Consider the following 17,175-nt stretch of genomic DNA (forward strand, 5'->3'; position numbering starts at 1 on the left):
AAATTTATTTGTTCCACTTTTGAAGAGAACTGGGAATCAGGAAAAAATATATACTTGTTCTCCCTAACTTCAAGTCAGTGAGTTGGCACACCTCACTGTGTGTTCAATGAACTGGGTAAACCCAAGGCAGGGAATTTTTTTTTTTGGGGGGGGGGGAGTCTGAATTGTGCTGGGTGTCAGACACCTGGAGAGGATATGATCACAGTCCAAATTGGATAGGAGCATCCCACTACTAGCATGCACTTCCCGTGACATATTTGCCAAGACACACTCAAGTTGACACCCTGAACCAGAATCCCTCATGTTTTGATTTTGGAAGCTGCTGCTTTAAGGTTTCAGGAGTGCTTTCCTTGTCTCTGTGTGCCAGCGATAAAAAGCAAAAGATTTGCCTACTTGGGAACTGAGGCACAGTACAGACCGCCAAGAAACGGCAGCCTGCCGGCACCTGTTTTTACTCCGGAGCAACGGTGCAGCCCCCAAACTGCGTGCTGTCACTCTGGAATAAAAAGAACCTGGAAAAACCAGGTTATTTTTGTGCTGCCATAGTTACATCGCAAGTGTGCCAATGGTGCATTCGTGACGTAACTGGCATGGCGTGTGGACGCTATGCATCCATTACGTCATAATGGCAGTGCCCGTATGGACAGGACGCCACAATTATGCCGCCACTGCATACTAGGGTTAGGGACCGCACAGTTGCCGCACGGTCCCTAACCCTATTATCGGTGCCGGTATGCTGCTTGTTGGCACTGTGTACAGGGCCTCAGTTTGCTAACCACAACATCTCAAACTAGGAAGGCTATGAAATGGGTAAAGACTGAGGGAAGTGTTATCTCAATGAGCAGCAACCCAATGAGCAGTCTTTGCTTTCCTAGACAAATAAAACTTAGGGGAAAACTTTCTTAGCTGCAGATCATCAATGAAGTGGCAAGGGCTTTCAAGGAGAGGTGTATAACTTCAATGGATGCATCTGTGGGTCAAGAGACAAAAAGTTTCCCCCCCCCCATCCCTGCCCTATACCACTGGAATCCTTACTTTCACAGTTTTTCTTAAAAAGCACCAAAACAAAATGTGAACAGCATTTTCAGTTCTTTACTGGAAAGGTAGGAAGTATATATTTTGAAATATATTAAAGTCTATGCTATATATTATATTCTGTATTGCCAATTACTTTCACATCCCAACTGTGTACAATTAAAATCTTGTTGTTGTTTTTTAAACGAACTTTCTGCTTTAATTTCAAAATATTTTGTAATCTCCCTTGAATCCTAGATATAAAATAAGGCAAACCATTTTAAAAAAATATGTCCATACACTATAAACTGCAATGCAATCTAGCATTCATTAAGAATAATATGGCTATTTAGATGGTTCTACAAAATATGATGTTGCAAAGTATGTTAACTTGGATTGTATAACTAATTCTTATTATCTCTTAGTAATTGTCATAATGTTAAATACATTACACCTATGTCAATTTATAAGAGCTGAACCTCAAAGGAAATAAAAATGATATAAAACTGAATGATATCAAACTGGAAAACAGTTGGCTTTCATGAATTCATATGGAGATTTCTTATTTTTGCATACAGGATACTTTGCTTGTTTTTTTCTATGCTTATGGCCTGTGCTTTTCTCCTTCACTATCCCATTTCCTGACAGCACATCTACAGATCCCCAGAGTCATCTTCGTGATGGACTCCAGCATTTCTGCTCCAGTCATTTGAACATGTCTCCCTGAACAGTACCTGTCAGGAAACTGAAAGTGAACACAATGGGAATGATCATATGCAACTGAAGCTCTGGCCTGATAGGCACACTGAGGGGGGTGGGCACTTATATTAAAAAACACACTGCGGCAGAGTAATTATTGTGCCTTCTGTTCTCATCATCTCATCAACAGACAAATCCAGTGTATATGTAGAAGGGAAAGGGTTCGTTTTGAAATGTAGGCAAATAAAAAACAGCCAATAGGTTAATGAGATGTGAACACACACACACACACAAATTTCCTTTGCTCATAAACCACGTTGGCTACACAAGAGGAAAAATGGGGAGCACCAGAGCTGCAAATGTGATCATTAAACCTTTATATGGTTCTGTGAAATCAATTCACAGACCAAGCTGAAGCTGAAATATATAGGCTAGGCTACTTGGCTCAATCTAGAAACCCGTCCAAGTCGATTACAGGGAACATGTACATAATCACCATCAGTAGGCACAACACTGCCAATTTAAGGAGCTACAAACAAAAGATCAGGACGGGGGGGGGGGGGGGATCAGTATTATTTCTTATACAAGTCAAATATTTGCTGCTTTGTGAAACAGATTCTACTGCTAAACAGTTCTACTGCTAAAAAGGACATCACAAAATTTAGCACTTGGGAAAAAAATTCACTGCAAAGCCATGCAGTTTACTCAATAGTTGTCCTGTATTGCAGGGTTATTTTTTTTAAAATGACAAACTGAAGCACTAGTCATATCTGCTTCCAAATTTACCTCTGCCTCCTCTTAAAGAAAACACTTCTGTCTAACATGGTAAATCCCCAACTGATTTATACAAATGCATGAAAACAGTTAAAAGGAATCTGACCAATTCACTTAAAAGAAAGGAAATTAAAAGTTACCATCATTGCTATCAGCTGCAGGGAGCAATTTATCATTTTTGTTTCTCGTCAGTATCATGTTCCAGCAGCATGCAGCTAGAACAGATACAATTAGGCAGCTGGCCACAAAAGTAGGAGGATAATGTGCTTTTGATGGAGTTTATCCAACCATGGAGATGAAATGCTTGTAAGCCACACAGCAGAGGGAGGGAGAGACAGACGATCACTATGTTCCTACAGCACAAATACTATTTCAATTTTTAAAATGGTATTTATTAAATGAAAATAATTTGGCAAATCCTTTCTTCTCATGGGGGTTCCAAAGAAAATTTACTTTGCTTGTAGCACAATGTGGATCATATTATTTGAAGTGTGTCTTCTGACTAAAATATAAATTGCATTTATTTTCAATTTATGCTGCTGCAATTCCTATGACTAATGCAAAGTTGTCTCTCATCAGCTAAAACAGATATGCTTTTCATTCTTGGGGCCAACACTTAACATTGCACTCACTTCATTTTTATTTGTTCCATACAAGGGCTTGCAAAGAATAATGGAGGTGCAATCATTGGGAAATTCCACTCACTGAAATGCCAAAAAATGTGTGAGACTGCTGAGCTCTGGAGCTGGGTGCTTATCTAGTGCTGAAGACTACTGGAGATATTACCCAACTGTCTGATAGCACCAACTTCAATAGTGGTGTTTCTCAACCTTTTAAACCCCAATCCCTTTTTGGTGACAACAAAAACCTCATGCCTTCTGTGGGACTTTTTTCACACAACAATTATATTTCACATTTGAAATATAGCAACCAAAAATAAAAGAGCATTGGCAAATTTAGGGGAGGAAAGTAAGGTCTGGTGCTGAAGGAACAGCAGGTTTGATGAGGGTGCAGTGGTATCATTCATACACAACAAATTTTACATAGCAGCACAACTCAGAGATAAAGATCAAATTATGGTCATCGATTTACAGCACATTATTTTGTTGCGTTGCTGTGTGCCTTCAAGTCTTTTCTAACTTATGGCAACCGTAAGGCAAACCCATCATGGGGTTTTCTTGGGTGCCTACCTATGCCTTCCTCTGAGACTGAAAGAAAGTAGGACGAGCCCAGGGTCACTCAGTACATTTCCATGGCCAAGTGGGGATTCAAACCCTATTATTCAGTTGTAGTCCAATGCTCAAACCACTATACCATGCTGGCTCCCATACACTGATACCATTTAATGCAATTAAATATGTCCTAAGAGAGTAATGGACATATTTTTTCCTATTTCACAAATTAACAAGTTTTTTTTTCCAAACTGCACATGCCTTCCCTGAAATCTTTGTATGACAAAATCTGGTGGGATGCAGTTCTCTACTCATGCTGTAAGTGAATAGGAGCCAAAGCTATGAATGAAAACAGCACAATGTAATGTAAGAGGGATATACTCACATCTCCTTTATTTTGGTGTTTGGAGAGAAAACAGTGGGCAGCAGAGTGAACATTCTGCCTTGGGCCAACCCCAATCCCCCCCCCCCCCATTAACTGTAGGTTTTGGAGACTTTCAAGCAAGTTACCATATATACTTGATTATAAATTGACATCATGTATACATTCAGCAGATTTGGGGGCCAAAATTATGGATTTTGATATGAGTCACAAATAAGTTGAGGGTAAAACCTAGAGACATGTAATGAAGGATCTAAAGAACGAAGCAAAGAAAAACAATGGCAAATAACTTACAAAATTCCAGTGGCCATTACTGTTTGTGCTCACCCTAAAGGCTAGATGGATAAGGGTGTGTGTGTGTGTCAATGCTTCCAAGACAGATTACATACTTGCCTTTCACTAGAGCAGTGGTTCCCAACCTATGGGTCGGGACCCCTTTGAGGTCGAATGATCCTTTCAGGGGGGTCGCCTAAGACAACTTGAAAACACCTATTTAATTATGAAGTAGCAACAAAAATAATTTCATGGGTCTGGGTCGCCACAACATGAGGAACTGTATTAAAGGGTCGCGGCATTAGGAAGGTTGGGAACCACTGCACTAGATGATGGTTCTTTTTTTTATATATAAGCGTTAAAGTACAGTACTTCGCTGACCCATGAGTAAATCAACTCAGGTTTTGGGGGTTAATTTTTTGACTAAAATGTATAGACTTACACATGAGTGGGTACAGTAATTTATTCTCTCTTTTTCTCTTCTTCCAACTGACCTGAGAGGCAGTGAGCAGGTAGTGTGTTTTGTATGTGTTTGCATGTCTTCCTTTTACAAAAATCTGTTCACAAACAGTAGAATCACCATTAGTTTCTACTGGACTTTTAAAGAGATTTTTTCCAAAAAAAATTACAGTTCAATCATTTTTTGTGGGTTTTTCAGGCTATGTGGCCATGTCCTAGAAGAGTTTATTCCTGATGTTTCGCCAGCATCTGTGGCTGGCATCTTCAGAGTTCTATCCCATTCTATTTATTTGAATGATAATTTCCTACATCTTTGAAAGTTGGTACTAGGTCTAGGAACACAACATGGAAAGTTACATAACATGTAACATGTTAGCTCACTGCTAACCTCAGGAATAAATAAATGAATAAATAACCTCATCAGTAATTTTTGCTTACCTTTTTGTCTGATGCTGCTAAAAAGTATTTTACTTATAAACAAACAGTTTAATTTATATATTGCTTCATACTGAACTAACAGTGTCTAAGCGGTTTACAACTATAAGCTAATTGCCTCCAATAATCTGGGTACTCACTTTAGCGACCTGAGAAGGATGCAAGCCTGAATCAAGCTTGAGCCCCCTTAGCTGGGATTGAACTCACAACCTTATGGTTTTGAGTGAGTGGCTGCAGTACAGGCATTTTTTCACCAGTACACGGTGGTTTTGTTCAGGGATTCCTTGCAGAACTTTAGTAGTTTAATTTATTCATCAGTTTTGTTAGCTTAATCTAACAAAATATGACACAATATGAATTCAATATTTTTTCAGAATTTAGGCTGTTTCCCATTCAAAGAAACAGAAAAGCCATACACACATACCAAACAACTGAATTATTTCAAAGCTGATGAGAATGTCATGAAGAAGTGGACTCTCAGTATTACATGACTTTACATCACAGCTATTAAGGCTTTATGTTCTTTTCCTTTTTTTAAAGGTCATCTTCTCTGTTTTGGTACTCTTCTTCTTGTTGTTGTTTGACTACTTTGTTATTATTCTTGGTAACATGTTTGTATATGGAGAATTCCACCTTTGAAATAAACTGGGCCTGATCAATGTCTGTTTATGCACTATACGCATAGTACTGCATAATCTTTCAGGAAAGAAAAGGAACAAAAAAAGTATCTGTGAAGTATCTAATAAGTGACCACTGATGATCATATTCAACTATGTTTGCACCAAACAGTGTGAATATGAAAATATTACTTCAGATCATCCCAAGTCTATTGTCGTAGCTTACTTTTAGACCCACCCGGAGCAAGGTGCACACAGACACAACAATATGTATATTATCTGGAAGTACATCCCACCAGGTTCAAATGACCTTACTTCCAAGTATCTTTTCATAAGACTGCAGCCTTGATGTGATTTCTGCATCAGAAACAAGCCTGCCACCCTTGCATTAACCCCTGAACATTAAAAGATAAATATAGGGTGTACTCTCCAGTTAGCATGGAGGTGAGAATTGTGTGTTAATCCTGATTTTATTGAATTACAACTCCTAGCAGCCCCAGCTGGCATAACAGTGGTGAAGGATGTTCAGAGTTGCAGTTTAACAACATCTGAAGGACCACATAATTCTCACTTCTGATTCAGCACAAGATGCTGTCTAAAGATTTTCTGTGTTGAGCCACTATTCCACTGCCACTCATCTACAGTGTACTGTAAATTGGTAAAACACTGCATCTGATAGTGGAAGGCTTGGATGACTACTGCTTAACAATAAAATGAAAGAGAAATTTTAAGTGTCCAGACTATACACTCTTATTAAGAGGTAAACCCCATTGAAAAAGTAGACATACAGTCGTCCTTTCCCTTACACAGGGGATCCGTTCTGGAACCACCACACTGTGTAAGGGAAAAAACGTGGATGCTCAAGCGGGAGCACGCACCATTGTTTCCTTCTGTCACTTGGCTCCTTTCTTTCCGTGCAGCTTCCAGCATATGGAAGCTGGAAGCAGCGTATAACATGGGTGCACTGTATTTCTCAGTAAATATTAATACACTTGAGCTGTCTTCACAAGTAAAATCCACTTGCTCATTCCAACTAGAGCAGATCCACTGAATCAATGGGATTTATGTATTTGATAGCTTACTACTCAGCAATAGGATTTAGACCATAGACTTTCTTGTTCACATGTAACTTTTATTAGCTGTATTTTGTTTCAGGAAGAAAAAGCGACAAGGCAACAAGCAAGCATATGGCCTCCTATCTTAAACCAAATCAAAAATTCATATTTAAAAAAGTCAAGAAAAAATATGGCCAACCAAAGCCTTACACCTTTAAACCATCTTCAAAATCCCCAATACTAATAATGGACTTTACTGTTCATTTACTGCAAGGTTAGGCAGCCTGATATGATGGATGGACTGTCAGGCTCTAACTAAACTGCCATACTCTATCATAAAAGGAGTGGAAATTCTGGTCACAGGATGTCAATAATCTTACATGATGAAGTGTGTAATATTTGGTGATGTGACTTTGTTTTTGCAAAACACTACAAATCTTTGACTAAAAATTAATAACACCCAACCAAACATTTCAGCTCTATCACTACATTTGAGATTAGAGAAGAGAGGCAAATACATTTATCAGTCTTAAAATGAAGATGCAATCCACACTCCTAAATCTCAACTAAACAGAAAAATGAAGTATGGTTTTATGTAAAGACACTCAACATAGGCAAACTGTTTTGTTAAAAGAGTAGGTAAACAGGGTATAACTCCTATCAAATAAGATAAACATTCTTTCATATATACTTGGTGAAAACTGTTCAAAGGCTAACAAACCCAAAGAGGAAAAAAAACTTGTAACAGGTCAAAAACAAGGATGGGTAAAACAAACAAGAGAGAGAGAAGTTCTCGTTAGAAATATTATATATTGGTCAAAGATTGGAAACACTGCTGAAATGGCTGTCGGAGGTCAACAGCTGAGGCAGTGTGCGTATGTATCAAATTGTAATCCTGCAAACTGATAAGTGGAATTCATTTGCAAAGAGAAAGAAGCTTTTTATCCTAGACCAAAAAATTCCAAACTGAAGCATTAATCCCTAGAAATACTCCAATAAACATCATTACCGTACAAACAGAAGTCTTTGTCATTTTCAGGGTGAAGTCTGATGAAAAATCCAGTTCTGAAACTGATGTAGCATGGCAATCTATCCGCTGCAAGACAATGGAGAAAATCTCATGTGAGTTTAGGAAGCAAACAATTACATGGAAGCTATAGTTATGTACAATACTGCTTTTACAAGTTCTGTATTACTGATTTAAGACTTTCTGCTTGGCTCAAAAGAGAAAGAAACTGCTCTCCTGACTGTATGGAGAAATCTGAAAGAGCTGCTATCACATTACCATACTGACCCATAAATACGTCAACCTGGGATTTAGGGGTCAATTTTTGGGCATACATTTCTCAACTTATAGATGAGTATATATGGTAGTTGCTTAGAGAATTCTAGTGGAAATGTGGGCAACACATTAACATATAATGTTAAACATAAAAAGAATACAATAGGCAAGATCAATTAGCATGAAATTTCTTCTGCTCACTGAAAAGGATTTTAATCACTGTCCTAGCAGAAGCCTCTGGCCTCCACCAACAGCTGGAACAAGAGATTTTCAAGAGAGATGAAGGCCTGCAGCAAGTGAGCAGGTATTGGTGACCCCACTGTCCCTGCACATTCTGCTTATATAATCTCAACCAGCCCACTGACAAAAAAGTGTGATAATCATAATATGAAAATGGAATATGACACAATGGCACCAAACAATTATTAACTGTATTTGCCAAGATACAAAAGGTTGCTTCTGAGATGTCAAATGGAATGTGTTCCATATGGGGCACTTGAGGGTAAAAATGTCAGCATTATTTCAAAGGAAGAGTGCTATTATGTTAAAAGATGTAGAAAGAACATCCTCTGAGATCTTACAGAAGAAATAAAACAATAATTCTCAACTAGACTAGCACCAGAAGTTTGAGGGCTAACATGCGGAGTCTCTTATGTTTTGCAGTGCTGGCTGGGCTGAGGTACCCCTATAGTTGAGAACAACTGGTCTGGAGAAAAACATGAACAGGAGGAGGAGAAAGTGTGTTATAGTTCATAATATTTAAAACAGTCAAGACCAAACAGCTAACAATTTAACCTACTACCTAGGCATAAAGCAATGGAGATCAGTTATAGATGTAGAGACAACATTTACAGTTCTAATATTTAGTGCATGAAGGGCTCGTAACTGGAACAAATAGCTAGGGATCTAAATCCTTCTTTAGATGTTATAAAAAAAACCTGACCAGATATCCAATGCAAAATATTTTGGGGCACTTAAGATATCCTGCCTAATACTTGGACTATGAGTTCTCTTATGTTCTTTCAAGTAGACATTCTACTATTGTACAGATTTAGTTGTGTTCAAATTATGATTAGTAATTGCTCAATTTAAAGTATGAAAGTTCTATGGCAAAGTCACTACTTCTCATTAAAAACCCAATTCAGAAGGAAACCAACATTCTTGGTCATTGTGTGATTAATTAGGTACATTTTTATAATTTCCTAAATATTTTAAAGCCATCCATTTTACAGAACAGGAATTGATTTTTGGTTGTTTAGTTGTAGCTCACATTTTTAGTCAATTCATTCATTTGATTGCATGTTGTACAGGAAAACAGCTTTGCTCAAATGATAAAGATGATTTAGAAGCTTGCCTACTGATACTACTCAAGTATCTTTTTATTTTTCCTCCTTTCACTCTCTACCAGCAGAATGTAAAGTAACTGCTTTACAGGCAGGTTTGTCACTTTTCATAACTCATAGGAGTTGAACAACTGGTCCTTTATTTTTTTCAGAGAAAGCAATTTGAGGCTGTTAAACTTTAAGTTTTACAGTATTTGGTGTGAAATCTTACAGAAACTATACTGAAGTATTTTCCATTTTGAGAACGAAATAGTATATTTTGATAGTGATCAAAACACAATAATAATAATAATAATAATAATAATAATAAATGATTTATTAATATCCCGCCCAATCACAAGGAATCTGGGTGGGTTACAGCAATAAAAATACATAAATATAAAATACATAAAAATAAAAATAAAAATAAAAATACACTCTTCTTCTTGAGGCTAGCCCTGATGGAAATGGGCCAGCCTTTTCACTCCCTCCCAGGGAACTGAAAAATATATAATTTAACACTGCAATATGCTATACAAATGGCAAACAGTATCTTGTATCTTCCCTACATCACCACAAAACTGAGCAGGAGAGGGCAGGACTCTTTTCAAACCTTTCAGCTATGCCCACATCTACGACAAATGACAGTATTTATTGAGTTTTCTCAAAACTCAAAAATATTCTGTTGCAGAAGTAGGCGGGATACAGACTGCCCATTTGGGGCAGCCTGCAGCCGCCCCTTTACACCACGTATTGTGGCCAGGGCAGCCACAGCGGCAGCCCAGAAGCCCCAATCTGGTGCTTTTCGGGACCAGGGAGAAGTGGCAAAATGCCACTTCTCCTTGATCCCGAAAAGGGGTGTCCTTGGGGCTTTATGCCCCAGGACGCCCCAGGAGCTGCAGCCAGAGGAGAAAGGGGCTGCTCAGCCCTTTCTCCCTGGCACCGTTCCTGTGGCAATCTAGTTGCCGTGGGAACAAGGCAACCTCTGGGAAGGAGGTCCATTTTGGAGCTCCTTCCAGCGCCGCTGTTAGGCCGCCACAAGCAGCCTGGCGCGGCGTGAACACGTCACGCCATGCCCGCACCACGCTGTTTGGAGGCGGTGTGGCCGTGATGTCATAATGAGGGTGCCCGTGTATCCAGGGTGCCGCCATTATGCCGCCACAGCTATGTGTTAGGGTTGTGGGGCGTCTGTAAAAAATGCCCCGAGGCAACCCTAGTACATATCCAGGCAAAGCGCTGGTCTGGATAGGACCTTTGTATGATACTAAGTGACTGTCCCAACACCTGTTTCAACTGAAAGTTGTTCAACTAGGATTTTTTTTTAATGCTACCACTCATTAAGTAGTCAGAGTTGGTAGAGTACCAAATGTTCAAATAGGAATATATGAAAAGTCAAGGACTTCTGAGAATAGTATAATTAATGTGTCTTCAAAGTCTGCAAACATATCAAACAACAATTTGGATTGTTAGGATAATTCTTTGTCCTGTATGAGAACTATATGTTAATCTTGACATACAGTCAAGAAATATCAAGTCGGCAGTAGTACATCTTATTGTTGTTGTTTTCATGAGGTTTTTTTCATGAAGAGAGTGGAAAGAAGGAGAGTTTTATAAACTATGAAAAGCACAGGCTGAAAGTAACTTGTTACAAATAGTTATTTGTAATTAGTTCATTTGCCAATAACAACAGTATCCCTGCATAAGCAAAGGTTAACTTCTTTCCTTTTGCAGTACACTAACAACTTCTTAATTAATTTTATGGTTCCAATGTATTTTCTCTCACTAAATGGTGGAAAAGGAATACCACATGGTTCAAATACTGCCTCATAGTGTGCTTTGTGCTCTGTTGTAGATGATGAAGCACAATTAGATACACAAGAAAATAATATGTTTTGTACTACAGTTCAGAGGTTTGCAGCATTAAAATCTCTTCCTCGAGTACAAATTTCGGTATTTTTAGACACATGAAAGTAAAGAGATATAACTAATGTAACTGAGATGTAACAATAACCTAACTACTTTTAAAAGTAACTTACACACTTTGATGAAAAGACTGCAAAATCCATACAGTTCAGGTCCAAGTTCCAAAAATGTTAAGTACCATAAACCACATATTGTTTTACAAAGCTAAACAGCTAATACTTGATTTTTCTCTATCTGAACATATAGCTGGAATGAACAATTATATATTCTTTTAAATAAGTTTACGTTAATTGTTAAAGTACCTTAATGACATAAGCTTCAGATATAAGTGTGCTGGAATCTAAGACTTCTATCACAGCTTCAGGAATTACAGCCGTCTTCATACAGGACATGCGGAAGCCATACACATCATCCCAGAAAGCTAATCTGTCAGCATGTTTACTGGGATCACCTACAGCCACCAGGCTAATGGTGCAGATATCAGGATACACTGCAAATAAATCATTTGAAAATAATGATTGTGCAGCAGAACACTGTTTCTCTCCAGTAAGAAAAACTCAGTCCAGACTTTACTATTAATCATATAGAAGACAAATATAACATTTAATTATGATTGCATTTTCATTTGCTGTGTCTGTGAAGTAAGATTCTTGAGGACTAGATACAAATAAATCTTAAGTATATAATGTAAAGAAATAAATGAAAGACCTTATGCTTTAACAGATAGCTACTATCTTATAGTATTCTCATTAATCCTCTTTCTTCCCTAGGGTAATAGATCTAACATAAAAGCATCACCCATTATCTTTCTATAATGATATCAAGCATTTAAGCCATTATATAATATTAAGCAATGTGAATTTTCTCCTTCTTTACCATCTTTCTAGTTACAACTATAAATCTGTTATATAATAAAACATCAATATAAACAATCTATTTTCCATAGTTCTATCAACTTGCACATTTATCCTGTAACCAGATTTGTTAACCCAATTTTAACCAGACACCATCCCTTCAATTTCATTTTAAATTTAACTCTTGCCTTTCTCTTCATCCATACAAATAATAGCCTACCAACACTATTAAATTCTCGCCCTCACACTGGTTGTTATATCAATCTCATTTCTATTCCACTGGAAGTAGTTTCCTGGGATATCACACATTCTGTTTTCATCTCAACTTCACCCTTCTTCTCGTTTTTATAGGCTGCTCACTCCATTAGGTCAACTTGTATTTGTTTTTCCATATATGTTTCCCATATATATCATTTTTATATTAGCCTCCCCCTCCCCTTCATTTACAATTTCCATTTCACAATCCAATATACAGTATCTTCAACCCTAGTCCAGTGCTCCAACCGCATTTTAGGTGGGGCTAAGTTTGAAATCAGCAGCTTTACTCAAAATAGACTTCTCATATAAACTAGTATTATAGCACTTTGCAACAGCCATATTTTAACCTTCATCCAGATAGGTAAGACAGGGGTTGGACTCAATGGCCCCTGTTGTCTCTTCCAGCTCTATGATTCTATTACTTGCTTGTTCATGTTACTAGAACATTTGCTGGTTTGTGCATTTTAAATCCTGAACTGGTACAGGTTTGTTTCAATTTTCAATATCATGTCATTGAATATCCAGCTCTTAAATGGGACATGAAACAGAAGGCTTGATGCAAAAACCAAAATGTAACAGATGAATAGAATAGACTAAATACATTGGTTTAGCATATGCACTTGGATTCCTTGATGTAACATGTTCAAATTTAAATAGAAGGTACTGAAAAGGAAACTGACAAATGATACATGTCTGTTGTGGCAAATGTGTTTCCAAATTACACAACCCAATGAAATATGAAGAGTGAAAAAACAGACCAGAATAATCATGCTCAAGGTCTGAGTAAGGATATGATGATCTGTACCCTTAATGCTCTCTTGTGCTTTGTGAACGAAGCATATTAGCCATAGTATTAGAGTCTGGGTTTTAAATAGGCTATGCATTCAGTTGAACAAGAACTAAATCTTATACATGCAAGCAACATACAGTATAAACAAAATCACTATGGAATTCTATGCAGTCATTTTACAAGAGGAAAGGGAGACATGGTTCAAGATTGACTTCATCAGTTAAAAAGCTGTGGGTACTCTTAGGGCCTTCTTCAGGGGACTAAATAAGAAATCCAAAAAGACAACCTTGTCATATTAAATCACTGTTACATTTGCACATTATCTCTGTCCTGTTCACAATGACTCAAAATCAAATCAGCAAAGTTATAAGATTTATCTTGTGGATTTCAGGACATACTCTCTAGTTTTTAGCCTTTTTGCATTTTCATATTAGCAAGCCTGATACACCATATATGTTCAAATATAAGTTGGCCTCATGTATACATCAAAGGCAGGTTTTGAGGCCAAAATTATGGATTGTTATGTGCTCCATCGATAAGGTGAAGTTTCTTGGTGTTCTTCTCAATGTAAGACTAGCACTGAAAGAAGCTCTGGTGTGACTCCTCTAACACTAGTACCAGAACTGCTCTTCAGCCAACTCATGTTGATCAAGACAGTTGACATTCAGAATTAAATTGACAATTGTGACTTATTATATTGGGGGTCACTATTTTGATGCTGAAAGAAATAATATGTTTCCATCTGTTATTGTTGTTGTGTCTTCAAGTCATTTACATGTCTCCAAGTAATCATGTCTAAATCACAGCTGTAGGGCAGAAAAGATCCAAAACAAGTACTGAAATTATTTCCTGCACTCAATTAGAAAATGGAACAGGAAAGGTTTGGGGCATTATTATTATTTTAATGATCCACATTAGTACTGGATCAGATTTTGATTCATAATCCTTGCTAAGAACAAGAGCAAAACAATTCCTACGTCAGAACATCTAATTCCCAATTCCTACATATTGTTGTCATTTTGTTTTTATCTGATTATTTCTCATCACAGGTAGTATTAAACTGCTGATCAGACATATCTCACTGCAGCATACTTTAGAAATTCATGGATTTGTCATCTGTGTCCTTCTCGACTCACTGCCCCCAAATCATCTGTCATTAGTAACAGCTCATACTGAGAGCAAAGTATGACAGGAAATCTTTAATCCCTTAGCAATGCCTCACAAATGTAAGGATTCAAAAAGGGTAATACTGTAGTAACTATAGGGTTAGAAGCATAGTTTTAATTCAATGAGCTGATGAAGACAGGAAACCAAGTATAACCAATTGTCCTCTCATTTATTTGTTTTCATTTGTATGGAAAGCCAAAATCCTGTTCACATGCTATATCACTTTTTCGTGCACTACACCACTTTTTCTAGAGTTGCGCAGCCAGCAGACAAATTCTCCTACTTCTCCAATGTCTTACTCTTTTCACCACCTCTGCACCTGCAACCCTCTTCTTTTCACTGCTACTACCTATACTGGTATAGTATATATAGTATAGTATATATTATGGTGGAATAAGGCATGAGTGCAATTAAGGCTGTAGCCTCTTTCTACAGATCACTGCTTGATATATTTTACAGATCATGGTTTAAAAAAATGTATAGAAGGATACACCATCCTCAGACCCAGGATGCCTTCACATGGCTTTCAGGCTACACCTGATAAATGCCTCACCAGGTTATGCTGGTTAGGGCTAATGTAAGGTACAGGCCAAAAACATCTTGACAGACACAGGTGGCCATTTCTGCCCTAGCATATGTTGTATGTTTGTGTGTGTGCATGTGCCTTGAAGTCATCTGTAAACTTATGGTGATCCCATGAATTTCATGGGTTTTCTTAAGGAAGGAATAATCAGAGTTGGTTTTGCCAGTTTCTCCCATGTTATAACTACATATAAATAATCAAATTCAAACAGAGCCACTACTTGAATAAATGAAAACATGTATAAAATATTAAAGTAGCTACAAAACAGAGGCTAGATGGCATCTGTCGGGGATGCTTTGATTGAGATTTCCTGCATGGCAGGGGTTTGGACTGGGTGGCCCTTGCAGTCTCTTCCAACTGTATGATTCTATGAAAACGAAAGCAGCAACAACAATGATAACAACAACAGCACGCAAGCAGGAATGGGTATTTGTAAAATTTGCATTTCTGCCACCCTAAGAAAGTCATACACATCCAATCACAGTGTTATAATAAAAAAAGCCAACTACTTTGGAAGGTAAATGAAACATGAAAACCAGTATTTACCAGGAAAAAAAAAAAAAGGGGGGGGGGCACACTCAGCCAGATACACTAATATAAAAACTGGCAAGCATTACACACATGAATAAAGGCAAAACATTTTTTCAATAAGACAACATTATAGCATCACATACCAACAGTGATAACTTGATTCCACTGACTGTTCTATATTCACTTTTTAATGTCCCCTTTGAACCTGCACTGTTATTCTCAGAACCTGTAGTCCTCAGTTTACACAAATGAAGTTCTGGCTCACAATGGTAACTTGAACATATATAAACTCAGTTCACAGACAGTGAAACCACAGGTACTGGTCCCATGAATACAGGGGCTGTAATATACTATACTGGCGTATGAAATATTAGCACAACTTCAAACTGTAAATCAAGTGTCCTCATGAAATTAAGTTTCAGAATCATTTATATTTTAACCTTCCTGGAAAGGAATGAAAATTATGAAGTTAGGTAGTCTGAACAATTGTTTCAAAATGGTTTGCAAAAGCTTGCAAGTTACAAACACCTGAAGGAAATGTTTCATTTAAAATCCTGTTATATGAGCTGCGCAATTCGGCTAGTGGCATTGTAATGAGCAATTTTTATCTTATAAAAATATGCAAATTTGACAGCTAGTTTATCTTGAGTACATACTTTTGTCCCACTTGCCCCTCAGGCAATAACAGTTTGGCAGACTTGCTACAAAGTTCATAATTTTAGAGGTTTCTGTAACTTATTTTTTCTATCTATCGCCTTGCTTTGAAGACAGTCTATTACAGTGATGGCGAACCCACTGCACGCGTACCGGAAGTGGCACTTTGGGCCATTTCCTCGGGCACGGGGCAAGGGAGAAGGCGGAAGAGGCATGAGCGTGCCCATTCCTACTCCTCCCTGCCTTTTCTTGGCCCGCAGGTGTCTCTCGGAGACAGCTGCAAGCCAGAAAAGGGAGCTCCGGAGAAGGAGCCAGAGGAGCGCGCCTCTGGCTCCTCCTCACAGCCTTTTCCCAGCCCCCAGCTGCCTCTTCAAGAGAGCTAGAGGCCAGGAAAAGGGCGGGGAGAGGAGGAGTGACCGGCGCACGCCAGTGCCTCCTCCTCAGGGAGCTTTGCCTGCCAGACAGCTGGAAGCAGGGAAAGCTCCGTGGGGAGGGAGGCAGGGGCCCTCCCCATCTCCCTCTTTCCTTCCCCACTTACCTTTCCCTGCCCTCCAAGTACCCCATTTGTGGCACTTGGAGGGCAGGGAAAGCTCCGTGGGAAGGGAGGCAGGGGCCCTCCCCATCTCCCTCCTTCCTTCCCAACTTACCTTTCCCTGCCTTCCAAGTGCCCCAAACGGGGCACCTAGAGGGCAGGGAAAGGTCCATGGGGAGGGAGGCAGGGGCCCTGCCATTCCTATTCTTCCCCTTTCTCCCTTCCTCGCCCCCAAACGGCTTTAGAGAGCCCTTTGGGGTGAAGAAAGGTCCGGGAAGAGGAGGACTGGGGCCGTGCCCATGGCTCCTCCCCCTCACGGGCCTTTGCTAACCTCCAGCTGTCTCTGAGAGACAGCTGGGGCCAGGGGAAGAGCCCCGCCCTGAGGGTGGAAGCTCCACC

The 17,175-nt window shown here is 38.7% G+C and overlaps 1 protein-coding gene across 4 annotated transcripts in view; it reads right to left on the reverse strand.

Moving 5' to 3' along the window:
* PRMT3 (protein arginine methyltransferase 3) overlaps positions 1-17,175 on the reverse strand; it is an 80,852-nt gene that overhangs the window by 17,773 nt on the left and 45,904 nt on the right. For 3 of the 4 annotated variants that reach the window (XM_089521362.1, XM_089521363.1, XM_089521364.1), the window contains exons 11-12: positions 11,710-11,897; positions 7,890-7,976 (exon numbers count right to left, since the gene is read on the reverse strand). In XM_089521362.1, the coding sequence (XP_089377488.1) occupies positions 7,890-7,976; positions 11,710-11,897 (275 nt within the window). The remainder of the gene's footprint in view (positions 1-7,889; positions 7,977-11,709; positions 11,898-17,175) is intronic. The other variant, XM_089521365.1, reaches the window with a different exon arrangement.

The sequence above is a fragment of the Sceloporus occidentalis genome, unplaced genomic scaffold (genome assembly GCF_023333645.1).
Source record: "Sceloporus occidentalis isolate IW3139 unplaced genomic scaffold, rSceOcc1.0.p SCAF_4, whole genome shotgun sequence".
NCBI classification, from domain to species: Eukaryota; Metazoa; Chordata; class Lepidosauria; order Squamata; family Phrynosomatidae; genus Sceloporus; species Sceloporus occidentalis.